The sequence below is a fragment of the Lacerta agilis genome, chromosome 2, assembly GCF_009819535.1.
Source record: "Lacerta agilis isolate rLacAgi1 chromosome 2, rLacAgi1.pri, whole genome shotgun sequence".
Taxonomy (NCBI): domain Eukaryota; kingdom Metazoa; phylum Chordata; class Lepidosauria; order Squamata; family Lacertidae; genus Lacerta; species Lacerta agilis.
In genome coordinates, this window is record NC_046313.1 from 62,831,188 (window position 1) to 62,857,693 (window position 26,506).

General features: G+C 41.9%; 2 protein-coding genes across 5 annotated transcripts in view; both read left to right on the top strand.

Annotated features, from left to right (window-relative positions):
* Positions 1–9,851, top strand: part of ITK (IL2 inducible T cell kinase) — a 35,420-nt gene extending 25,569 nt beyond the window's left edge. The window contains exons 13-17 of the mRNA XM_033140361.1: positions 330–546; positions 1,265–1,329; positions 5,441–5,559; positions 8,506–8,663; positions 9,746–9,851. Coding sequence (XP_032996252.1) covers positions 330–546; positions 1,265–1,329; positions 5,441–5,559; positions 8,506–8,663; positions 9,746–9,817 — 631 coding nt within the window. The 3' untranslated portion in view covers positions 9,818–9,851. The remainder of the gene's footprint in view (positions 1–329; positions 547–1,264; positions 1,330–5,440; positions 5,560–8,505; positions 8,664–9,745) is intronic.
* Positions 9,852–13,219: 3,368 nt separating this feature from the next.
* The window catches only part of CYFIP2 (cytoplasmic FMR1 interacting protein 2), a 69,411-nt gene continuing 56,124 nt past the window's right edge, over positions 13,220–26,506 (top strand). For 3 of the 4 annotated variants that reach the window (XM_033140362.1, XM_033140366.1, XM_033140365.1), the window contains exon 1: positions 13,220–13,293. The gene's annotated coding sequence lies outside the window, so the exon portion shown is untranslated. Of the gene's footprint in view, positions 13,294–13,685; positions 13,706–26,506 lie in introns of those variants that run through there. The other variant, XM_033140364.1, reaches the window with a different exon arrangement.

Consider the following 26,506-nt stretch of genomic DNA (forward strand, 5'->3'; position numbering starts at 1 on the left):
TTTTTATAGCTCCTTCAATAAAAATCCCTATTGTATTAATATCTGATGCGTATTTTCATAAAGACACAAAGCAAGCTCAGGTTGTTGGGGGAACTGCATGAGCATTTATTATATATACACATTCTGAAGTATTTAAACACATTGCGTATGTGAAGAGTATTTAAACTACGTTCAGCAAGGCATTTTGTTTTTATGTTTTCTGGGTCTGGTTTTCTTCTTTCACATTGATTTTCTTGCTCCTTTCTTAAATTTCTGATTGAATATGCCCATATATCAGCTTCTGCAAAGGACTTCACATGACACACTGATTTCTCCTCCTATATCAACAGGAAGCTCTCCCACCCCAAATTAGTCCAGCTGCATGGGGTATGCATGCAACAAGCTCCTATGTGCCTAGTGTTTGAATTCATGGAGCATGGGTGTTTGGCTGATTATCTAAAGAGGCAGCGAGGGAGTTTCTCAAAGGAAGAGCTCCTTGGAATGTGCCAAGATGTGTGTGAAGGAATGACTTATTTGGAACAAGCATCTGTCATCCACAGAGACTTGGTATGTCTGGGTCATGTCCGTCTGTACCTCTTGTAAAGAAATTAGCAGCTCTTAAATTAAGAAGGAAGTGAAATTATCACCACTTACCCTCCATAATTTAAATAATTAGGACTGTAACAAATATTCTTCCATTTCAGTTTGTGAGCCAAAAATAGCGGTTGTGGGGCCATTGTAGTTATTTCCTGAAAAATTCTTTTATTGTCAGAATATTTACTCTTTTAGCTGACCCCCCCCCCCCATCTTCATATGCTATTATTTCCCTATCTGCTGAGGTTCTGGTGCCCTTGTCCTTGTCGAGTTTTTCCACAGACTGGCCAGTCACATAGGTGATCCCAGCCAACTGGAAATCACATACTAAATGGGATGATATCACATCACTATGTAGCCAATTATATTTTGCTACATGAAGATATTAGTGAGGAAACATAGTCTGCTGAGAATGAGGGCAAAGCTACATGGATCAAACATATTCATGAACTCAGCCAATCAGATTTGACCATGTGATTATGTCATTGAGTGAAGACGGACTAATCTGATTAAAAGAGGAGGAGGAAGTCTGAGATATGTAAATGAATATGCAAACATTTTCACAACCTCTGTGGGAAAATGCTCAAAGGTGTTGGATGTACTTTTCAACACAGCTAAAATTGTTCTTGAGAAATAATAGGTAGTTTCAGTTCAGCCCTACTAATACTCTCTTTTTCTCCATTCTACACAGGCTGCTCGGAATTGTTTGGTAGGAGAATTCCAAGTTGTCAAAGTGTCAGATTTTGGAATGTCACGGTAATTTGAACCTTGTATGCATACTGGATGAGTAGAATTCCACTAAAGTTTTCCCCTTCTTTTGAAATGTGTCCAGCTTGCTCTTGGTGAAAATTCCTCTAGCTGTTCCCTCTTTTGACAATCCTTTTTTTAAAAATGTGAACTCAGAGTGCTGGAGGCACCATTTTTCATGATTTACACACTTGATTTTCTTTTGCCCCATTGTCATTTCCAATCAAACAGTTTGAGCCATTGTGAAAACCTATAAAAACTAAGAACAAAGAAAATAATGAGATGCCACTATCATACCACATTCAGCCCTCTGGAAAAGAAACCCCATCAACTGTTAAACCACTGTCATCACCTGCTGTTTTCCAGGCATTATTTCACCAGTTGCTAGTCGGATATGTTCTGTAGTTAAAAGCGCTGTTGAAATGGTTGGCAGTATCTAATAATATGGAACCAAAGGCAATGAACCATTTGGTTTAGCTTCCAGTCTGGACCAGGACATATTATCCTCTTACACCAGTAATCATGTATTATAAGGAGAATGTTAAGTTAGCATAGTGCACAGTATTTATTATTATTATTATTATTATTATTATTATTATTATTATTATTATTATTTCAATTTGTACCACCACCACAAGATCTCAGGGTGGTTTACAGAATAAAATCCAAGATATAAACACAAGTAAATAACTCAACCCCTTCATGGATCACTGCCTTGTCGTGGCGAAGGGGCTTGAATTACTCAGGCAAGCTATGGACAGGTCAAGATGGACAGGTCATAGCGGAGAGTTTGGACCAAACGTGATCCACCTGGAGAAGGAACTGGCAAGCCGCTCCAGTATCCCTGCCAAGAAAACTCCATGGACAAAGACAACAGGCATATAAAAGATATGACGCTGGAAGATGAGCCCCTCAGGTCGGAAGGCGTCCAACTTGCTACTGGGGAAGAGCGGAGGACAAGTACAAGTAGATCCAGAGCTGATGAAGTGGCTGGGCCAAAGCCGAAAGGACGCTCAGTTGCGGATATGCCTGGAAGCGAAAGGAAAGTCCAATGCTGTAAAGAAAAGTATTGCATAGGAACCTGGAATGTAAGAACCATGAACCTTGGTAAGCTGGATGTGGTCAAAAATGAGATGGCAAGAATAAACATTGACATCCTAGGCATCAGTGAACTAAAATGGACAGGAATGGGCGAATTCAGTTCGGATGACTATCATATCTACTACTGTGGGCAGGAATCCCGTAAAAGAAATGGAGTGGCCCTCATAGTCAACAAAAGAGTGGCGAAAGCTGTACTGGGATGCAACTTCAAAAATGATAGAATGATCTCGATACGAATCCAAGGCAGTCCTTTTAACATCACAGTAATCCAAGTTTATGCACCAACTACCAGTGCTGAAGAAACCGAAATTGATCAATTCTATGAAGACTTACAACACCTTATAGAAATGACACCAAAGAAGGATGTTCTTCTCATTATAGGGGATTGGAATGCTAAAGTAGGAAGTCAAGAGATAAAAGGAACAACTGGCAAGTTTGGCCTTGGAGATCAAAATGAAGCAGGGCAAAGGCTAATAGAGTTCTGTCAAGAGAACAAGCTGGTCATCACAAACACTCTTTTCCAACAACACAAGAGACGACTCTACACATGGACATCACCAGATGGGCAACATCGAAATCAGATTGATTATATTCTCTGCAGCCAAAGATGGAGAAGCTCTATACACTCAGCAAAAACAAGACCTGGAGCTGACTGTGGCTCAGATCATCAGCTTCTTATAGCAAAATTCCAGCTTAAACTGAAGAAAGTAGGAAAAACCACTGGGCCAGTAAGATTCAATCTAAATCAAATTCCTTATGAATACACAGTTGAAGTGAAGAACAGGTTCAAGGATTTAGATTTGGTGGATAGAGTACCTGAAGAACTGTGGATGGAGGCTCGTAACATTATACAGGAGACAGCAACGAAAACCATCCCAATGAAAAAGAAATGCAAGAAAGCAAAGTGGCTGACCAATGAGGCCTTACAAATAGCGGGGGAGAGAAGACAAGCAAAATGCGAAGGAGATCGTGAAAGATACAGGAAATTGAATGCAGATTTCCAAAGAATAGCAAGGAGAGACAAGAGGGCCTTTCTAAACGAGCAATGCAAAGAAATAGAGGAAAATAACAGAATGGGAAAAACCAGAGATTTATTCAAGAAAATTGGAGATATGAAAGGAACATTTCGTACAAAGATTACCACAATTAAGGACAAAAGTGGAAAGGACCTAACAGAAGCAGAAGACATCAAGAAGAGGTGGCAAGAATACACAGAGGAATTATACCAGAAAGATATGGAGGTCTCATACACCCCAGGAAATGTGGTTGCTGACCTTGAGCCAGACATCCTGGAGAGTGAAGTCAAATGGGCCTTAGAAAGCCTTGCTAACAACAAGGCCAGTGGAAGTGATGATATTCCAGCTGAACTATTTAAAATTTTAAAAGAGGATGCTGTTAAGGTGCTGCACTCAATATGCCAGCAAGTTTGGAAAACTCAGCAGTGGCCAGAGGATTGGAGAAGATCAGTCTACATCCCAATCCCAAAGAAGGGCAGTGCCAAAGAATGCTCCAATTACCGCACAATTGCACTCATTTCACACGCTAGCAAGGTTATGCTTAAAATTCTACAAGGCAGGCTTAAGCAGTATGTGGACCGAGAACTCCCAGAAGTGCAAGCTGGATTTCGAAGGGGCAGAGGAACCAGAGACCAAATTGCAAACATGCGCTGGATTATGGAGAAAGCCAGAGAGTTCCAGAAAAACATCTACTTCTGCTTCATTGATTATGCAAAAGCATTTGACTGTGTCGACCACAGCAAACTATGGCAAGTTCTTAAAGAAATGGGAGTGCCGGATCACCTCATTTGCCTCCTGAGAAATCTCTATGTGGGACAAGAAGCTACAGTTAGAACTGGATATGGAACAACTGATTGGTTCAAAATTGGGAAAGGAGTACGACAAGGCTGTATATTGTCTCCCTGCTTATTTAACTTATATGCAGAATACATCATGCGAAAGGCTGGACTGGATGAATCCCCAACCGGAATTAAGATTGCCGGAAAAAATATCAACAACCTCAGATATGCTGATGATACTACCTTGATGGCAGAAAGTGAGGAAGAATTGAAGAACCTTTTAATGAGGGTGAAAGAAGAGAGCGCAAAATATGGTCTGAAGCTCAACATCAAAAAAACTAAGATCATGGCCACTGGTCCCATCACCTCCTGGCAAATAGAAGGGGAAGAAATGGAGGCAGTGAGAGATTTCACTTTCTTGGGTTCCATGATCACTGCAGATGGTGACAGCAGTCACGAAATCAGAAGACGCCTGCTTCTTGGGAGAAAAGCAATGACAAACCTAGACAGCATCTTAAAAAGCAAAGACATCACCTTGCCGACAAAAGTCCGTATAGTTAAAGCTATGGTTTTCCCAGTAGTAATGTACGGAAGTGAGAGCTGGACCATCAAGAAGGCTGATCGCCGTAGAATTGATGCTTTTGAATTATGGTGCTGGAGGAGACTCTTGAGAGTCCCGTGGACTGCAAGAAGATCAAACCTATCCATTCTCAAAGAAATCAGCCCTGAGTACTCACTAGAAGGACAGATCCTGAAGTTGAGGCTCCAGTACTTTGGCCACCTCATGAGAAGAGAAGAATCCCTAGAAAAGACCCTGATGTTGGGAAAGATGGAGGGCACAAGGAGAAGGGGACGACAGAGGACGAGATGGTTGGACAGTGTTCTTGAAGCTACTAACATGAGTTTGGCCAAACTGCGAGAGGCAGTGAAGGATAGGCGTGCCTGGCGTACTCTGGTCCATGGGGTCACGAAGAGTCGGACACGACTGAACGACTGAACAACAACAACAACAACAAATAACTCAAACTAAAACAATAACTCCCCCCCAAAAAAAATACTCGCCTACAATATTATATGAGATCCTGAGAACTGAATCTTATGCTTGCAATGTATGCATTCTGCCACGGAGCTGCAGCCTTTCCCTGTGTACAATGGTGTTTGTGTAATGTGGACCCTGGAATCATTCAAATGGGTTGTGGCCTTAAACACGTTGCTCTGTTTTAGATACGTCCTTGATGATCAGTATACCAGCTCCATGGGCACCAAATTCCCCATCAAATGGTCAGCACCAGAGGTTTTCTCCTATAGTCGGTATAGTACCAGATCTGATGTATGGTCATTCGGTAAGAGCCTTTAATTTCAAAATTCCCATTCACTTAATTACTTCAAGTTCTTCTTGAAAAGACCTTCCATGGTTAATCCTTTCTAGATAAGAAGTTCCAGCCCCGTCCTCGTATCCCTTTTGTGTAAAAAGGCTTACATCATTATTATTTAAATGTAAAATGTTTTAAACCATATTTGGCTTAACAAAGACCGGGGGGGGGGGATTGTAGGCGCCAGCATGGTCTGTGACTTCTTATTAATTTGCATAGCATGGTTTGCATAAGAGGATTCTTCTATCAAGTCATGGCATCATGCTTCTGCGAGCCTTTCCGCTTTGCTACTCCTCAATCTTTTCACATTTTCTACTGGGTCATTAAACCATCCTACTGTGACCTGGATCAAAACACCCTGAGGAATGATAACTAGCCTTTACCTATGAGTGAGCACTTCAACTAAGAGTTTCATAATTTTGCTTATTCACTGATAAAGGATCTTGGAAGGACATCCCCTAGATTTATAAATGTTTCAAAGTGCTTGTATCACGAAGATGCTTCTTGAGAGCCAGCATTACTTAGCTGACATGAATATGGAATTCCACTAGCGACAGGGTAGCTCTGTGCTTTTTGCATACAGTTGCCAACTGCAATTAAGGAAATATCATTTCCATTTTGCTTCTTTATTTTGAATTCACAATTAGTGTTTTGGGTGGTTTGTTTCTAGTCATGCAGAACAGCAACACTTGTTTAAAGTGAGTTTCACAGTTTCGATTTAACTGTGTTTGGATTCAGCAGTTGTGTTTGATTAATTAGTTTTGACCCTTTTGAAGAGCAAGTTGGCATATAGATCATAACTCCAGTGAAGAAGTTGCATTGTCTGTAACACAGAAAATTTTCATAATTTACATGAGGTCATTGTGGAGAATCAGTGGTAAAGTCTGGAGAGCCAGTGTGGTGTAGTAGTTAGAATGCCAGACTACTTCTTCTTCTTTGGTGGTCGCTTGTAGCTGAGTAAGATTGTCTTCCATAAACCCAGTCTTAACAGTGAGTCCGTAAGTGACTGTGGAGGCCAATTCTGGATCCACACGTCCTTCCATAGTGGGGACGTAGGTTTCTGAGTGGGAGTTGATCACGGTGAGGGTTTGCCAAGCGTGCCTTCCTCTTAGCACATTTCTCCCTTTTGTCCTGAGTTCGAGCATCTTCAAAGCCCATGACACTTTTGGTAAAGGCTGTTCTCCAATTGAACCTGTGAGGTCAGGGTTCAAATCCCCATTCAGCCATGAAGCTCACTGGGTGACATTGGCCAGTCACTGCCTCTCAGTCTAACATACCTCTCCGGGTTGTTGTGGGGATTAAACAAGGAGGGAGAGAAAATATGGGATATAAATGCAATCGATCAATCCTGGCTCGCAAATATAAGCAGGGGCAAACACATAACATACTAACAATAAGGAAACAAGTGAGACTATTTCTAATTAAGCCTCATTTAGTCTCAACATAGGAAGCCGCCTCATTTATGTATTTATTTATCTGAAAATTCTTTTCACCCTTCCTTCCGAAGGAGCCCAGGGCAGCAAAGACAGCCAGTCTTTTTTTTTTTTTAAGATTCCAAAATCATTAAAAACACCTAAAAAAGATTCATTTTAAAATAGGTCAGCATTGACTTGATGGTAGGATTTAAATAAACATTCACACCTTTATTGATAGAGAACAATTAATGTGATGAAGGAATGATATAGTGGTCTGTAAAAAAGCAGTATATAATAAGGAGGACAACAAATCAGAAATGAAAGCTGAGGGAAATCCAAAGGGAGGGAGGGGGGTGATGATGTGTAATATGTATGTTATTGGTTTGAGATGTTTGTAATGATAGAAAACAAAATCAATAAACATTTATTTAAAAAAAAACAAAACAAAAAAGGAGTCAGTAAACTTTTTCAGCAAGGGGCCAGTCCACTGTCCCTCAGACCTTGTGGGGAACCGGACTATATTTTTTGGGGGGGGGGGAATGAACAAATTCCTATGTCCCACAAATAACCCAGAGATGCATTTTAAATAAAAGGACACATTCTGCTCATGTAAAAACATGCTGATTCCCGGACCATCTGTGGGCCAGATTTAGAAGGCAATTGGGCTGGATCCGGCGCCCGGGCCTTAGTTTGCCTACCCATGTTTTAAAACATTCTAAAAACTGTTACAGTTAAAACCATTGTTTCATCCAGTGATCTCAGGGTTTATTTTATTTTAATTGTTGCATTTACCGGTATACCCCACCTTTTCTTCCAAGGAGCTCAAGGTGGCATATATGATACTCCCCTCCCTAATTTAATCCCCACAATAAACATGTGAGGTAGGTTAGGCCAAAAGACAATCACTGGTCCATGGTCACCCAGTGAGCTTCATGAGCCAGTGGAGTTTTGAACCCTAGTTCCAGTCCAACGCTTGGACTAGATCATGGGTAGGCAAACGTAAGGCCTGGTGGCCGGATCCAGCCCAATCGCCTTCTAAATCCAGCCCGCGGACGGTCCGAGAATTCGTGTGTTTTTACATGAGTAGAATGTGTGTTTTTATTTAAAATGCATCTCTGGGTTATTTGTGGGGCATAGGAATTCGTTATTTTTTTTATTTTTTTCAAAATATAGTCCACCCCCCACCCACAAGGTCTGAGGGACAGTGGACCGGCCCCCTGCTGAAAAAGTTTGCTGACCCCTGGACTAGATTATCCACAGGGTCCGTTCTAACTCTAGGATTCTCTGCTGTTACTGCCATGTGGTAGGAATGGCTATGCACATGTACCTTTTTTCATACCAAGACTTGTGCCACCTGTGCCCTAGACGACGATTGCCCAGGGCTCCTCAGTAAACCAAGTAGCCTCCCAGACACAGAAGATGTCTGTGGGAGAAAGGCAGGCCATGACATTAATGTGGATGCGCTCTCTTCCAAAATTATATGTTGCTTGTTTTCTTTCAGGAGTATTGATGTGGGAGATATTCAGTGAAGGCAAAATGCCTTACGAGAACCGGACCAACGCTGAAGTGGTGGAAGAAATCAGTGCTGGTTTACGTTTGTATAAGCCCAGACTGGCCTCCAGTACCATTTACACGCTCATGAGACATTGCTGGAGTGAGGTCAGTGCAGATGACAGGTGCAGATTACTTCATATATGAGAAGAGGGATCAGAATGCCACCTCGTAAAGGGGGATCCAAAACAGCACTGGTCTTTACTTAAGGAGAGAAGAAGTAGTCCTGCTAACACATTTAAACATTCTAAGAAAAATAATATGCAGGTTTAGAATGTTAATTGGTCAAAAATTCTGGAAAATCTATCATGTTAGGGTGGGGTTATCCCACTGCAGGTGTTAACTAGATTACCCATGCCAGGGCATTTGTGTTTTCATCAGCAATATACCTTTTTTTCCGTGTATAACATGCCCCCGTGTATAAGATGCCCGCCATTTTTGGGGACTCAAAATTAAGAAAATACACTCAGCACTATCCGTGTATAAGACGACCCCAATTTTTAAACATTATTTTAACGTAAAAAAACCCTATTCTTATACATGGAAAAGTATGGTAATTCTTGTAAGCTTTAACATGTCAGATTAAAATTAATGATGGTGATGGTGTAGGGCCACAATCAAAAGAAACCTTTTTCACATATTTACCAGCTCATGGGGCCCTCTGCCATATTCTGCACCTAGCCTTTTGCTTCCAGGTGAGAGGAAGCTTTGTCTGGTACCAAAAGCAAAAGGGCTCACTGCACAGAAACAGGGGACTGGGCTGGCTTGTCACATATGAGCTGCCGTCTATTGTTTTCCCCATCATGTAATGCTTACTAAGCTACACTGCACCTGGTATACTTTTTATATATGCTGGAAGCTGCCCAGAGTGACTGGGGCAACCCAGTCAGATGGGTGTGGTACAAATAAATAATTATTATTTTTCTTCCTTCTTAGAAGGTTTTCAGTAAGAATGCTGGCATTATTTTTTAGCTTATCGTTTATTTTAATTATTTGTTTGAATGTTTTAGATGGTTGTCTTTAACTGTATTTTCCATGGTAATTTTATTCTTTTTGTAAACCACTTTGAGTTTTTATTACAATCGGGCAGTATAGAAATCCTGCAAAAATTAGTTAATTAATTGCTTTTCTAGTTGCTATTGGCCTTCACAATATGGTCTTCAGTGTTGTCTTCTATGTTGTCCCTTCAGAAGCAAGAGGACAGACCCCCCTTCTCTACCCTGCTCTACCAGCTCAATGAAATATCTGAATCTGATCTTTAACTAAAGATGAAAGGAAGCTGCTTCTTAATTAAAAGAGAAAAAAGATATGAAAAGCACGACCACGTTTAGCACGCATTGTTCAGATGTATTCATTCATCTTGAAGTAGCTGACCTGGGACAGAAATAGCGACAGGAATCCTGGCTATTTAAAAGCCCTACACAAACTGAGAAAACGGATAATGCAAGATGCTTTCAGGGTTGTGTCTAATTATCTGTTCAGTGAGGATTCAGTGAGGATCCAGGAGTCTATCTTCTGTTTCACATGGTGATACCGGTATTGGGGATGATGGACTGTCATTGCTTTATGGAGTTGACACCTTTTTTTAATTGAAAAATTACTCATTTCAAGGTGAACTGAAGTATGACTCTCATCCTCCAAGCCTGCTTGAAGCTGAATAAGAATATTAAGTTATTCATAAACAAATGTTTTGACAGCAAATTCAAAACACAATCTTCTTACAAAATAAATTGCATGGATTAACACAGGACACAGCAGGGACAGGTGGGACTCGTTACTGCATCTTGTACATTGGGAAAGTTAAGAATGGACTGCTTGCTTTGAAGCTCTGGAGTATAAAATAGAGGATTCTGCTACTTGTTTATTTTCACTTTTTACACAATGTGTTGAAAGAAAGGGTGGGGGATATATACTTCCAGATCCTCAGCAGGGTAAGCTAATATACAAATATTGTATAATATATTCTTTCACTATCAACTATTTTTTAATGTTGTTACGGGTAAAAAAAAATGTGAGCACCTCAGGTGGCAAGTGTTGAATGCTATTAATGACAGCAAATTGTTACTTTATTTACATGAGAGAAATATAAATATATGATGCAATATGTATATTATATTGAACTTCCTCCTTAGTTGCCAAATTTTCTTGAACTGGCCCTGTTCGTGCTTACCCATTTCCAGTGGTCAGTTACACTGTACATTATTATAAAATGACTGCACTCCATTTGAGGATGACTTTGAACTGATTGTATTGTATTAGAATAGAATAGTATAGCTATTTAAGAGTTTTTGTACATTGTTATTGCTGTGATTATGTATTGTGTTTTCATTGTATAAATTCTGTTAGCCTCTTTGACCATTTTCAGATTGTAAAACTGGAGATTCTTTTAGAAATATGTCAGGAAATAAATAATAACGGAAATATGAAATATGTAGATGAGATGAGAAAACTATTACAAACTGTTGGAGAGTAATATCTCCTGTTGTCTTCCGTGTAAGTACTATAATTACAAAATGTTTCAATGCACAGGTTCACATTTAACAAGTCTTATATATACAGGAGAGTTCTATTGGATATTGGTGGTTGGCCCCAAAACAAGAACTTTAAAACAAATGTCCTGATCCTGCAAGAATGCCACTGTATATGCCAGGCATAGGCAAACTCCAGCCTTCCAGATGTTTGGGACTACAATTCCCATCATCCCTGACCACTTGTCCTGTTAGCCAGGGATGATGGGAATTGTAGTCCGAAACATCTGGAGGGCCGGAGTTTGCCTATGCCTGGTATACGCAGCCTACATGTGTTCCTTGTGTTAATGTCCATAGTCCAGACACATCTCATCCATGCTCTACTTAACCGACTGAATGTATTTCTGGTGCAAGTCTGTACATCTGCATTCAGGACCACAATTGGTTCCATAACACCATTGCAGCTAAATCAAGGCCCAGACTGTATTCTATGGAAGAGAGACTTTGTTGCAAAGTTATCTTTGACAGTGTTAAAAACAGAGATATGAAAGCTAGAAGCTAAATGGCACCTTAAACCTAGCTTATGGGCACAACAATGGCATTGCCCTCAAAGAGGTGGAACTATGTCTTGCTCTTGCATTTCAGAGTTGTACTCTCAATGTACAACTCAGGATTTGCTTGTCCTCTGTGTAAAGGAATTGTAATAATCTGATACTGTACATAGTTTTGCATAAAAGTCTTGCTGTTACACATTTTTTGAAATCGTTTTGGATTAGTAAATATATGAGCACCTTGTCTCAAACATTTTGTTCATCATTCCCAAACAAAATAATAATAAAACATCAGAAAAATCCAAGATTAGCCATATTCAGAGTAGACTCAATGAATTAATAGCTATGACTAAATTATATCCATTAATCTCAATACATTAAAAGTACATTAAACAAAGCCACTAAAACCTAAACAAAACATGTTGGGTTTAAAACAAAACAAAAAAGCCCAATTGAACTTGGTTGTGATTTACAGGCAGATCTGATCAGGGTTGAAAACAGTTTTTTCCTAAACTGTTCCCAAATTGCTTCTTTTGTTTTTCATATACAGTATTGCATTTTACATGTATTGTATTACAATTTGAATTCCATAAAATTATACTCTTCTTAAGCCCTGTGAAATTCCTCTTGAGGTTTAATTTCTCCCTTTTGCCCTTTGATGCCTCAATTTCTCCTCTCCTACCCTACTTTCTTTCTTGCAGTTAGCTTCCGTACCTGGTCTTGTGAAGATTTTTGGCGTGTTTTTTATTTGGCTGCCTTTTCATTTAAACTTGAATGATTCATTTTCACTTGCTATTGCCTTTTCATTTTCACACACTTATGGGCGTGTGATTTATTTCCCCCCCCCCTCTTTTTTTAGGGAAAGTAAGGGTGGAAATAAGCAGACACCTGACAACCTAGGGCTGGCTGAATTCTTGCACAGCGAGGCTTAAACCGCTTGCCTCTCCCCATTCTTTTTTGGAGCCTCTTGCTGTGTTCAGCCCTTAAGAGAGAACCGCCAAGGCCAACAGGCAGGCGCTCTCTCTTTCTCACAGCAAGCAAGCAGACACGCAGTTGCTGCTCATGCTGCCTATTTCTGTTCTTCTCCCCTCCTTCCCTGAGTATGCTTACAGAATTTGCTCCAGCAGCAAAGCCCATTCCTTCAGCAGTTCCAAGGAGAATGGGCTTTGCGTGGGGGAGGAGGGGGGAGGAGAGATTCACAACACGCTAAACTCCTATGGAGCCAGTCCCTGTCGTCGTTAACAGGTGCAGTTACTGCCTGACGGGGGGACACGGTCGGTGCACGTTGCGGAGGCGGCGGGAAGAGAGGCGTGCGGTGCAGGAGAGAGGAGGTTGCGGGGGGGGGGGCAGGTTTCTTTCTCGCGCCCGGGGGTGGGGGTGAGCACAAGAGCTCAGGAAGCGCGCAAGCTGTAGCCATTTCCTGCTCTTTGTGCGTGTGTGTGTGTGAAAAGGAGGGAGGGGGAGAGAGAGGGAGCCTGCCTGCCTAGGACTCTGTGTGTGTGTGTTTGTGTGTGCGTGTGCTTGTGTGTGACACGAATAGATCCGGGCAGGGGCAGGAGGAGGAGGAGGAGGAGGCCGAGGCTGTGGCGGCGAAGGTGGAGACTGCCGAGTGGTGGCAGCAGCGGCGCCTCAGCATCTCTGCCTCCTCCGTTGCTCGCTGCTGCATCCCACGCAGAGCCCAGCCGCAGAGGCCGGCAGCATCCTCGCTTCCAAGGCCAGGTAAAAAAAAACAACCACACACACACACCAGGGGATCCTGCCACCCCGCACCCGGGGATCCTGGGGGGCGCGACGATGGCATTCCGACGCGCGTGGCTGGGGGGAGCCGCTGTCGAGCACGAGGCGGAGCGGCCACGACTAAGGCGGCGGCGGCGGCGGGGTGGGAAGATGCCTCTTGGCGCGCGGCTTTCTCGGCTTCGGCAAAAGGGTCTGCGGCCCGGAGGACAAGCGGCGGGCGGGCGGGGGTTGCATTTATACATATATGGACGCATATATATGTAAGGACGCAGGTGCGGGGTCGTTTTCCTCCCGGCGACAGGAACGGCGGACCTTCGTCAACATCCACCGCCCTCCCCTGCGCGCAATTCATTCATCTCCTCTTAGCTTCGGCCGCCGACCGTGGCGGAAGGAGGTGGTGGTGGTTTGATGTGGGGGGAAATCTGGGCAGTGTTTGGGCAGGAGGGGTCTCCCCCCCCCCGCCAAGCCTGGGTGCCCGTTACCTCCCGAGAGCCGAATATGACAGCTTTGCTTGAAGGGCGTTGAACCATGAGACTGCAAAGCTCTGCCATGATTCAAACGGGTTTGCAACAGGCTTCTGGCAAGACCCCGGGCTCTCTCCCCCCCCCCGCCCTTATATTTTTATTTTTGCGTGGGGGTGGGGGGTGTCGCTTGCTAGGATGCATTTCAAAGCATCAATGCAGGCCTGACGGGGTGTGTGTGTGTGTGTGTCGCAGGTGGTCAGGTGCTGCCCTTCTGCCGAAAGAAATTGGGCCCAGCTTGGGCTCCGAAGGAAGGATTTTCCAACAGATCTCCCAGAATGCCTAGAGCTACCTGGGATATTTCAAGGCCGCCTTGTTTATTATAGAGCACCAAGCAAGTTCTGTGTGATTGATTTGTTTCCTGTTTGGGGGGGGGGGGTAGGGGTGAAAAAAATGTGGTGGTTCCCAGGATTCTCTGCAAAAATGAAATGCTTATTCCGTCTTTCTTAATGAGCACATAGGGTTTAATTAAGCAGTGGCTTCCAGGATCAAATCATAGCTTGGCATTCCCTTGCACAGTTGCCCAGTACAGTAATTTAGTCATTAAGTGGTTGTGGGGTTGTTGTTGTTGCTTTTGTTGTTTATTTCTGTCTTTTTGGTTGGGAAATTGAAGGTGTGGTACATAGGCAGAGAGGGTGTGGGAGGCGAATGGAAAATGCTCAAAGGGAAATGATGTGGATTCACAGCAAGCATGCACATTGTCAAAACTGGAAAAATAAAATAAAAAGATGATTAAGTGGTAGAGGTGAAGGCACAAATAAACATGGTTGAAAAAACAATGCTGCAAATCACACTGAAAGAAGCAATTGGAGCCAATGGAATATATGGTTTTTAACTTTGTAGAATTAGAGGTACTGCAAACCACTCAAAATATATTCTGGTTTGGGCAATAATAAATCAATTTTTTCTTTTCTTTCCCTGTCCTGTGTCATGTACACTCATATCTGCATTCCATCCTTGAGAGTACAATTAAACAATGTTATACAGAAGCATTTGTCTGAGTCAAACTTTTGAACCCACAAGGTGTGAGTGGGTTGGAAATGAGTTAGCTAGTTTATAGGGCCAAGAAGGTCTCAGATGACAGGAGATGAATTGGTTTTGCAGAGAATTGCTGTACAAGTCACAGCTGAGATCTGTGAGGGGAGGGGGGACATGAGAAGAGCAAATAGAAGTGGGTGAGTTCTGATGGAGCTTCTCTGGACTCTCTTTCCCCATATGTGCCTAGTGGGAGTTAAATGTAAATAAATAAATAAATGAACAAACCAGAATTTGAAGTTGCAGCTGAAAAGGATATTGTTGGCGATTCAGAGGGGGCCTCTGAGCCATCTGTTGCTGTCATTGTGGTGGCTGGGGCTGTGGGGTTTCACATCACAATAATCTTAAGTAATGAGGTTGAACTGACCTGTTGACTGCAGGAAATGGAAAGGAAGGCATGCTGTGATCAGGTGTTATTTGTTTTATTAGACAGTGAACTGCACCTCAGTATGTGTAGAGGATTTTTGGTTGCTGAAATGTAAGTAATCAGCTGCCTCCAACTATTTTAAAATCAAGCTTTGCTCAACACAGCAGTTCTCAGAGTGAGAGATGCACCACTTCACAGAAGTCACTTAGGAAACAGCCCCTACCAACCAACGAACTGACCACACTTCTCTAAAGGAGTGTTTTAGAAGTCTCCCTGGGGCATTCCACCGTGACGTGTGTGACATTCAGACAACGTTTTCAGTACATTTGTAATTATTTTGACCCTAAAACAACTGCTGGTTCAAAAGCAATTAATTGACACCTGTCATTTATGTCTTAAGATATAATTAAATTGATTTGGAATATTTTTTATGTTGCCTGAATAGAGATACAAATTTTTAATTTTGCGTGACGTGTGTGACCATTTTGCAAATGTTTTTCCCTCTCTTCTCAAGTTCTTTGAATATTTCTGTGAATTCTTGTAACATTCATGGAAATAAAAATTATTAGAATTAAGCCATATATGTGTAAATCCAAAAGAGGGGTTTTAGGAATATGAAGTAGCAATACTTAGGCTAAAAAGCAATAAATAATACTGTGACGTGTGTGACATTTAACGTGACGTGTGTGACCGCATATGATTTTTTTTTTCTAATGAAACCCTTAAAAATATCATTTGTGTTGATAATTGTTATCTTTTTACAGATTGAGGTTAACAATTTAATAAACATTAACATAAAAGTGGAATTGGACACAAAGCAATCATCTTTAATGTTTGCACAACTTGTAAAGGTAAAGGTACTCCTGACCATCAGGTCCAGTCGTGTCTGACTCTGGGGTTGCGGCGCTCATCTTGCTCTATAGGCCGAGGGAGCCGGCGTTTGTCCGCAGACAGCTTCCAGGTCATGTGGCCAGCATGACAAAGCCGCTTCTGGCGAACCAGAGCAGTGCATGTAAACCCTGTTTACCTTCCTGCTGGAGTGGTCCCTATTTATCTACTTGCACTTTGACGTGCTTTCGAACTGCTAGGTGGGCAGGAGCTGGGACAGAGCAACGGGAGCTCACCCCGTGGCAGGGATTCGAACCGCCGACCTTCTGATCAGCAAGCCCCAGACTCTGTGGTTTAACCCACAGCACCACCTGGGTCCCTGCACAACTTGTAGAACAGCCTTATTTTATTGACAGTTACTGAACCAAAAATAGCATTGCATTGGTTTATTCGAACACATTCACTTTACTTTCAAATATATACAGTTCTCTGGCAAAGTGAATTAATTTTGGACAATTTTCTCTAGCTATTTGTTCATCTGAAATCCAAGCCACATCTCCCCTCACAGTTCTTCTTTCAGGAACAGCTCCCTTATAAAGAGTCCCAGGGCCAGGGGGTGGGGCAAGGCAGGTGGAAGGAGGCCTTCCACATTTAACATTATTTATTTTTAAGCATACTACTCTTACCTTGACTTGCAAATGCAACTTCAAATTTGTGAATTGTTACTCAATAGAAAAAAAAATTGGTCAGCAAATGAATATTGATGGAGCATAAATTTTTTGTCACAGCCCTTTGATGCCAAATTATGGAGCAAAATACTGCAAAGCTTAATCATAATCTAATAAATTTTTCTGTCAAATATTTGTTTGCCATAACAGATGTACTTGTTATGATCTATGTTAATATTTTATTATTTACATGTATTTGCATTTTTAATTTAAAAAAATGCTCCTGTCACACACGTCACAGTCACACACGTCACAAATGGTGACGTGTGTGATTAAATTTAAAAACCCCAATTTTTCTTTATTTTTTTTTCCAAAAAAAATTCCAATTTTTTTTTAGTGTTCTTAAGTTTAATAAGCTTATAAAAAAAATTTCAGCATGGTGAAGTTCATGGCTAAGTTATTAGATAAAAAATATTAACTTATTGTGACGTGTGTGACACTGGAAGCCAGAACCAGTCACTTTAACATGGACAAAATTTAATCAAAATCAAAAATACTTTTCTGCCAAATATTTTTTGGCAGAACAGATATACTTGTTATGATATATGTTAATATTTTATTATTTATTATGTTTATTGCATTTTTAAATAAACATGAACTCATCATTAAGATTTCATTTTAAAAAGTGACTTTCTGAACTTGTACAGTTATTTCCAGTTTTCACTCCCCCCATTTTCTTTATATCAAATTATATTGACATTTTAACAAAATATACACTTTCAACTACATAAAATAATTTTTTGGGAATTTTATCTTTAATTTTAATATTTTAGACCACAGGACCACTTTTCATGGAATGCCCCCCCTGTGATGTCATTGTGTGCATTTCTCCATATATTCTAGATCATCTGTTTTTCTTACAGTTAAGTTTTGTTTTCTTGCAATCCTTCTCGTTCCCCAACCTCATTTTAGCTTTTTATTTTATTTTATTTTATTATTTTTTATTATGTGTACCTCACTTTTCCATTCCCCAAAGGCAGCTTAAGGTAAAGGGACCCCTGACCATTAGGTCCATCCAGTCGCGGATGACTCTGGGGTTGTAGCGCTCATCGCACTTTATTGGCTGAGAGAGCCAGCGTACAGCTTCCAGGTCATGTGGCCAGCATGACTAAGCTGGTTCTGGCGAACCAGAGCAGCACACGGAAATACCGTTTACCTTCCAGCCAGAGCAGTACCTATTTATCTACTTGCACTTGACGTGCTTTCGAACTGCTAGGTTGGCAGGAGCAGGGACTGAACAACGGGAGCTCACCCCGTCGTGGGGATTCGAACTGCCGACCTTCTGATCGGCAAGCCCTAGGCTCTGTGGTTTAGACCACAGCGCCACCCGCATCCCTAGGCTGTTTAAATACAGTCGTTTAAAATTCAAACAAGAGTTAAATGCTACTCCTGGAAAGTTGGAAGATCTTTTGCAGTGGCTTCCAGGGCTATGTTGGAAACTGCAGCCAGAATGAGAAATTAGATACATCACAGTACCCATGGAGAAGAACCTAGGTATGCACATGGAGCTGTTCTGACATAATAAGTAACTCTGGTTAGATGGAAATGAAAACTTCTGTATTCATTGTGGCCACTGCAGAAGAGAGGGGGATGGAGGAATGTGCAAGCTCAAGCCCTGTGCACTCAATGCTAAATCATAGTTTAGTGTCCCATCCAAGTACAGTCATTGGGTCTTCCATTTCAACTTGTATTAGATACAGTGGTACCTCAGGTTACGTACTTAATTGGTTCCGGGTTGCCGTTCGTAACCCGAAAATTGCACTTTGTGCATGTGCAAACTGCGCAGAATGCTTCTGTGCATTCGCAGACCGCACAGAACGCTTCCGCTCATGTGCGGGTTGTGCATGCGCCGAAAAACACTTCCAGGTTACCAGAGTACGTAACCCGAAAATACGTAACCTGAAGCGGACGTAACCCGAGGTACGACTGTATGTGTATTCTAACATTTCAACTAGTAGGAGGAAGGGGGCTGTCCCTTTAGGGGTGTACCAAGGAATTAGCTATTTTTCTCCTTCTGTACTGCCTTATATGCCTGGGAAGGAAAGAAAGGAGTCAACACAGGGAAAATATCACTGCATGTGTGGTACAGGGCAGAGGATCATGAGGCAGATGGTTCTGGGTGATTTCAACATAAAAGCCAAGGTGACTTTGTCTGGTGTAGTTCAGGAATTCATGGCCTCCATGACAATCATGGACCTGTCTTAGATTATATCTCAGCCACTGCATGTTGCAGAACTCACATTGGATCTTGCCTTCTGTCTGGAATAGGCAATAATGTCATTACTTGTTCAGGTTTGACCTATAAGGTTCCCAGGGATCTGGGATGGTTTTGATGCTCCATCCTTGCTGGCTGATTGAACCAGAGGGACCCGGGCTATCAGCCTTGGCCATCTGCAGAGTCCCATCAGCTCCTATATACACGTAGGAGCTTAGAGTAATTAAGCAATAGGCTCCACGGCTAGAGCACAGGGTGTCAGAAGACTTGTAGCCAAAATGACCTAATACAGGTAAGAACTCACTTGAGGTCTTGGCCTGTGATGGTGATAATAGTGAACAAATCATATTTCTCAATCACCATTGTGATATAGCGTTGCCCACCTCAGTGTCGTCCAACAGAGCTGTTTCGTGTGGTGATGGGTGTCCTGTGTGTGGACTTCATGAAACATACCTTGGAACCCACTAGGAAGAATTAGCAGTGCATGGACTACTGTAATGTGTTTCACATAGGGCTCCCTTTGAATCTGTTTCAGAAACTTCAGCTGATGTAGAACACAGCCATCTGGTTATCGGCAGAGGGCAGGTGGTCAGCACATGCTACCTTGATTGGGTTGCCAGTGCATTTTGGGACCCACGTTAAAGTACTGGTTATTACCTTTAAAGCCCGGAATGGTTTGGAGGCAATAAAGTTATTTAAAGGATCACTTGCAGTCATATGGTCTTGCCCACAGCTTAAGATCTCAGAGCGCTGACTTCAATGCCTGCCTATAAAGGCAGTTAGACTGATGAGCATACATATGTAACCTGAAATTATGGAATGCAGTCCTGTAGTGATTAGGCAGACCCCCATCTCACACATTTTATATATAAAAAATGTTTTTGATAGAGGGGGACATGAATGAGTTAACTAGGTTAAGGCTGAGTTAAAGTTTTATACTGGTGATTTTAACATTCTTATTTATTGTTGCTGACTTTTAAAAGGTTTTTTGGAATGCGTTTGGATTTTAAAATACTGTATGAGAAGGTACTATGTGGACACTCTCAGTGTATTATATGTCCCTTAGATAAATAACTACTGTAATGTCACGCTTTGTAGACAACAATGAAAGGGGGCATTTTCAAATAATTTGGTGGATGTTTCATTAGCTTAGCTTATTGTTACTGAGCAGAATTTTATTTCATAGGAAGTAATGTGTGCTTATAGGAATTGCTTTAATTGCATAGCTTCCTGGCTTAGCATAAATATATAGCCATCCATCAAAGCGACAGGTATTTCTACAACACCACTAGGATCCCCTAATAGTTCTTCTTGGTATAAAGTGTTTAGAAAAGCAGTATCCCAGTGAAATAATTCTAAAGTGATAGCATAGGGACATAGGGTGGGAACAAATGTCATACATTAATTCATAGAATTGAGCGAATGAGATGAGAAGTGGTATTAAAAATGAAAACTTTTAAACTATTGAAAACTAATGAAAACTACGGTATTAAAACTATTGAAAACTTTAGGCTGGAGCTTCCGGCGGCGACGCCATTGCGGGTGGTCATGGGCTGCTTCGGCTGCGAAGCGCCCAGTCCATCCCGGGGGTTTGGAGCCCCGCTACCGCAAAGCGGGGCTCCGGTGGGGTGCGGGAAGAGCGTCCCGCACCCTGGGCTCCCCGGCTGTGCCCGTTGTGGCTCCGAACCCTTCCCTCGCTCCCCCTGTAAAGGGGGAGTGGGGGTGAAGGGACGACGGAGCCGGGCTATAGGGGACATGCCCCAACCGGGATGTAAATGCGGCGACAAATCCTGTGATGAGCGTCTAAGTTCTACCTGTCTTTAACGATCTGAAAGAACCCGGTGGTTGTGAGTATTTGACTGACTTTTCTATTTTTGGAACGATCCGGGGGGAAGAGGAAAGGGAGCCTGCCTCCCTCCCTTCGGGAGAGAAAGAAAGTAACCAGTTTAAGTGACTGCTGCTACAATAATGGATACAAAGTGCTCGGAATTTGAAAACTGAGACTGCTGAGTTTTCCCTTTGGGGATTAAGTGGGGAGAAAATATCTCCATTTAAAGTTTTGGTCTTTACACTCTGGCTTCAGAAAAAATGGCGATGGAAAATTTGGACTGACGTGGGAAACAATTGAAACAAAGGAAGAAAGAGACAGGAACTGAAATTTGACACTCACCCTCCCTTCCAAAATGCTGGACTTTGTGTTTGAACTTGTTTTGAACTCTGGTCTAAAGGATGAAGAAATGCTCACTGTCTTGAGGCTGGAACTGCTTAATCGGAAATTGCAAGTCTTGAGTGGGATTATAAATAAAAAGAATCTATTTCCCACAGAGGAGGCTTTTCAAAAGTTTTACACAATGGAAGCAAACCTTGGCAAAGAGCTGGAAGGGGTGCTTGAAGGATGGTCTGAAATGGCTGGGCGACTCCGGGAAAAGGAACCGTTTTCTGGGGGTGGCAGCCCTGGAACGGAAAAATTTATAATATCCAGACCCCGAGGTGGGAGCTCGGGGGCAAGGGACATGGAATTAAGATATCTACAAGAAGTAGAAGTATGGTACAAAGAAGCGGAGGAGCCCAGGAAGGATGTGATGTGTACCCTGAAGCTCGATGCAAGGTCTGTTGTGAATGCTGCCTGGATCTGTGGACATTTGGGAAAAGAAGACAACTGGAGGATTGGTTCTGGCGAAAGACAGAGAAAGACAATGGACAGAGGGGGTGTGGGATGAAGTATTAAATGTAAAACCCAAATGGTCTGTTATGGTATCTGAAATCGGAGAGTGAAGTTTGTTAATTATAAGTTTATTTTGAATAAGCAAGGAGATATTGGATTTTAAGTTAAAAGCAGCATGATAAAGGACAGAAGAAATAAGTTTAGTTTTTATAAGAATATTCTGCTAAGATTTATGTTATAATAGGATGATTAAGAGAATTGTGTTATCTTTAATTGAAGTTAAAAAAAAATTATAGAGAAAAGTTGTTAAGAAAGTAAAATATGGATTTAAAACCGAAGGTGAAAAGGCGGGGGAAGTCAAACGTCAAGATTCAGAAATAGATTTTTTTTTTTGTAAGGTATACAAACAAGAAGAAGAATCCTGGCATTATGTGTATTTGTAGGTGTGGGTCTGGGTATGTGTTGTATTATGAAAATGTTAATAAATTCTTCATAAAAAAAAGAAAACTTTAGGCTGATGGTAGTTCAGTAAATATGTGCCTCAATTACATTTTAGCTTCTTTGCAGTAATCCTGCTAGTTCCCATTAGACCAATGGTCTTCCACAGGTGGGTCAGAAGAACCCATGAGTTGGCCATAGTCTGACCTATGGTCACAGCAGCAACTCTACCACCATAGCAATATATTATGTAAAATAAAAAATTGGATCTCTAAGCTCCTTGGGCTAATGATATATAACAGATGACCCAACTCATTTTTCAATATTAATTATTTCTGCAATATATGTGTCAGTTTGGAATAGGGCCATTCCATGAAAAATGAGCCTGATAAGAATGCTACATGAGCGCTGGAGTTTGGTGAGGAAGATTCCAAACGTGCAGTCTAACCATTTTTTTAAAAGCTAAAGACAAAAGAAGTTTATTTTATGGACCTTCTTTTCAAAAGTCCACCCATGTAGTCTTCACAGAAGTGTTCAAGTTAAAAGTTTTCTGATGATTGTCCCACCCGTGACAGCATTTTTTCCTTAATTTTGTATTGTTAAATTTCTTAAACTTAATTCCTGATTGCATAGTTGTAACCAATAAACATTGATTTAAACAGATATGCTGAGTTTATCATTGATTCACCTCCCAACTCACAGAGTTTTTCCATAAATCAAACTTATCTCAAGCTCCATGTCCTTTTTTTGTCCCACCCGTGACAACACTTTTAACATTTAATAAAATTGTCAAAAATATCCATAAAAATGATTAAACATTTGTAAAATGTTCAGTATCTTATTAAGAACATAGTTTAAATTTTGGTTGTTAATTTTTATGTATATTTACATTTTTACACATGTGTGAATACCAAAAAACATGGTCAAAGTGTCCCACCCGTGACAATGGAATGGCCCAATATGTAGTATTTACTTTATTCAGAATGCACACATTTTGATAATTTAATTGGAATGTTTTGGTTACATCCAATTATCTGAAGAAGTGTGCATGCACACAAAAGCTCATACCTAGAACAAACTTAGTTGGTCTCTAAGGTGCTACTGGAAGGAATTTTTTATTTTGTTTTGACTATGGCAGACCAACACAGCTACCTACCTGTAATCCAATTAACTGTTACTTAGAGGACAGGATTCAACAAATGAGTCCCATCACCAGAAGGCCTGCACAAGGACTTACGCATGTACAACAGGGCTTCTCCCCCTCCCTCCCCTGCAGGCCCCCTGCAATTGGCTTACAGGGAGAGGGGGTTTGCAAGAAACCCCTGGAACAGCTCATGGAGAAGAGAGGGGATCAGTTCATCCAGCAAGCCGAATCACATTAGTGCTACACTGAATTCCTCCCAGAGTAGATCCATTGAAATAAATGGATATAACTTAAGTCATAGCTATTAATTCATTGAGTCTACTCATAATATGGATAATCTTGTGTAACGGCAAGACTTTTATGTAAGACTATGTACATTATCAGATTATTACAATTCCTTTACACCGAGGACAAGCAAGTCCTGCGTTGTACATTGAGAGTACAACTCTGAAATGCAAGAGCAAGATACAGTTCCACCTCTGAGGGCAATGCCAGTGTTGCACCCTGTGAGTTTCAAACCTAGAGGCCAGGCCAAGGAATGGCCTGGGTGGGTGCAGTTGCACTGAAACGGAGAGGATAACAGAAAGCCTTCCCTGAACGTTCTCTATATAACCTTCCATGATTCAACACAATAATCGGGAGCACCTTTGCTGTTCTACGCTCCCCATATGAGCTTGCCTATGGCTTGAGGTTTACTGGGGCAGTCCTTCTGGTAGTTCCAACCCTGAGTGAAATTTGGGGTTCTGTGACCCACCAGAAGGCCTTCCCAGTAACAGCACCCCAGCTGTGGAACACAACTGCCCAGACTCTGCCATCAGTTGTATAGGCCTTTAATATGTGTTAATTGTGGTGCCAAAACGATATATTTATATGAAGGAATCCAGGGCTTGTCTGCAGAGTGGAAGGAAAGGAGGACCTTTTTCTGCTTCCCCACTTCCAGCCGCTCTCAGAAGCATGGAGAAAATTAGGGGGGTGGGCAGGGGATGCATGGCTTTTTTTTTGCAGTCTTCACATGAGGACTAGACCATGTGAAAAATGAACATAATATTTTAGCTGCAATTCATTTTCAGCTTTGTATTCTTGTTATTAAAGAAGTGCGCCTAGATATTCTGTTGTTGCGCCCATAACCTAGGTTTAAGGTGCCATTTAGCTTCTAGCTTTCATATCTCAGTTTCTAACATTGTGGCGGAGACGCTCACCTTGAATGTCCAGTTTGCAAACCTAAGACTTAAATGTCCTTCAATGACCCCACTCCAAGGAGGGGTCACCTCTCCCCACAGGCAGGATCAGCGAATGTGAGTGAGGTGACACTGAGCAAAAGGGATGGAGGGAAGGAGGGGAAAGGCAACTGTGTATTGCTATCCCTGCATGGAAGCACCATCACAGCCTGAGCCAGAGCTGCTTCTTCCTGGCCTCTCCCTGCACTAATAATAATAAGCGTGTGCCACTCCTCTTGCCTGCCCACCAGGCAGTTACCCAGACGGCCAGCTATGTGGCTCTGCGGGGGGAGGGGGGAGGCGTCTCTGTCGGAGTTTCACACCCATCCCCTTCACTTCTCATCCAACACCCAAGCAGCTTTTTTGAAGCAAGCGGGGCGGGGGGGGGGCAGGACTCAGGTGGTTCTGAGGCCGGAAAAGAAAGACACTTCTCCACTTCTCAAAGACCAGCTCATGCGCAAAGGAAGCGACTAGAAACCTTGCCTTGGTTGCGCCTGAGCAGTTCTCACACGTGGAATGTGACTTGTGAATGGAGAGTTTTGGACTGTCCCTATAACATTTCCTTTGGCATGTAAAATGGTATTGTATTTCTCAGGCTCATGACTGATGCTCATACAGGTGGGTAGCCGTGTTGGTCTGCCATAGTCAAAACAAAATCGAAAATTCTTTCTAGTAGCACCTTAGAGACCAACTGAGTTTGTTCCTGGTATGAGCTTTCGTGTGCATGCACACTGAAAGAAGTGTGCATGCACACGAAAGCTCATACCAGGAACAAACTCAGTTGGTCTCTAAGGTGCTACTAGAAAGAATTTTCGATTTTGTTTTGACTGATGCTCAGGTTGAGAAGGGCTATTCCTTAGGTCAGAATTGCCAAGTGACAGTTTTGATTGCTAGCAGTTTACTTGGAGGCAGTTTTGTGTTGTTGTTGTTGTTTTGCAGTGTGTGTGTTGGTTGACCTGCTAGAGTTACCTGTTTTGCAGGTAGCATTTTTATGATTATCTGCTGCTAATCATATGTCTTCTAGTAGTTTGACTCTTTGACTATCAGTCACAACTTTGTTTTTTTTTAATTCTGCAGGGTTGAAGATGGAGCTGTTCTGTTGATTTCTGAATCACGTGCTCCCTGTTAAACATGGAGGAGCTATTCTTTTGCTCTGCATAGGATGGTGACTACACATTTATGAAAGCAATTGTCCCAGACCAATTGAGTAGTTTTCCCATGTTCATCTTGGAACAAGTGCTTCCAGACAGCACAAGGTCATCCTACCCTAGTGCTAATTTTGCCTAGGGAGTTGCTGGTTTAGGCTGGCTTTGTGATGTCTGGAAATACTTAAATACTCTTTTTAGGTCCTCTATGAAGAACAGAAGTCATTGCATGGAAATTTTTTTTAAGAAAGGGGGGGTCACTTAAGATTTTTTGGAGATAGTGTCTTCTGTGCTTCATCATGTAATTTGAAGCAGAGTATGTGCCGTATGAAAGGTCAAATGTCTCCTTGTGTTTTTTTGTGGGGGTGGGTGGGTTTGGAAAAAAGTCCCCTCTTTCAAGTTGGCTGATGCAATCCACTTCCAATGTAGAAAATAGTTTTATCTGTTGAGAGCTTGGTGCTGTAACGGTAGTCAGTCAGGCATGACAGTGCAGGAAGTATTGCACCTATACATGAACCACAAAGAGTACAGTTGATATCCCTCCCACCCCCATCCTGTTTTCTCTTTTGAACATTCGCTTTGTCAACTCTGTCCCATATAAACCCACGAGGCACAGATGGCTTCTGTTGGCTAATACCCCATGCTGACCTTTTGAGGATCACTGACCCAGTGACCCCATTGCAGTATCACTGAAAAAAGAAGGAACTCTTTGGCTTTTATGGCTGTGGAGATGATGACAGCGGTGGCACTAAGCAGCAGATGTTCTTGGCTCATGTGGGAAAGCTTGATAATTCTGCCATTATAGCAACAAAAATCTCTTTAAAATCATGAATTGAAAAGGAAAAGACATGAGATTAAATGATTGTAGATAGGTTTGCCATCCCACCCCCCG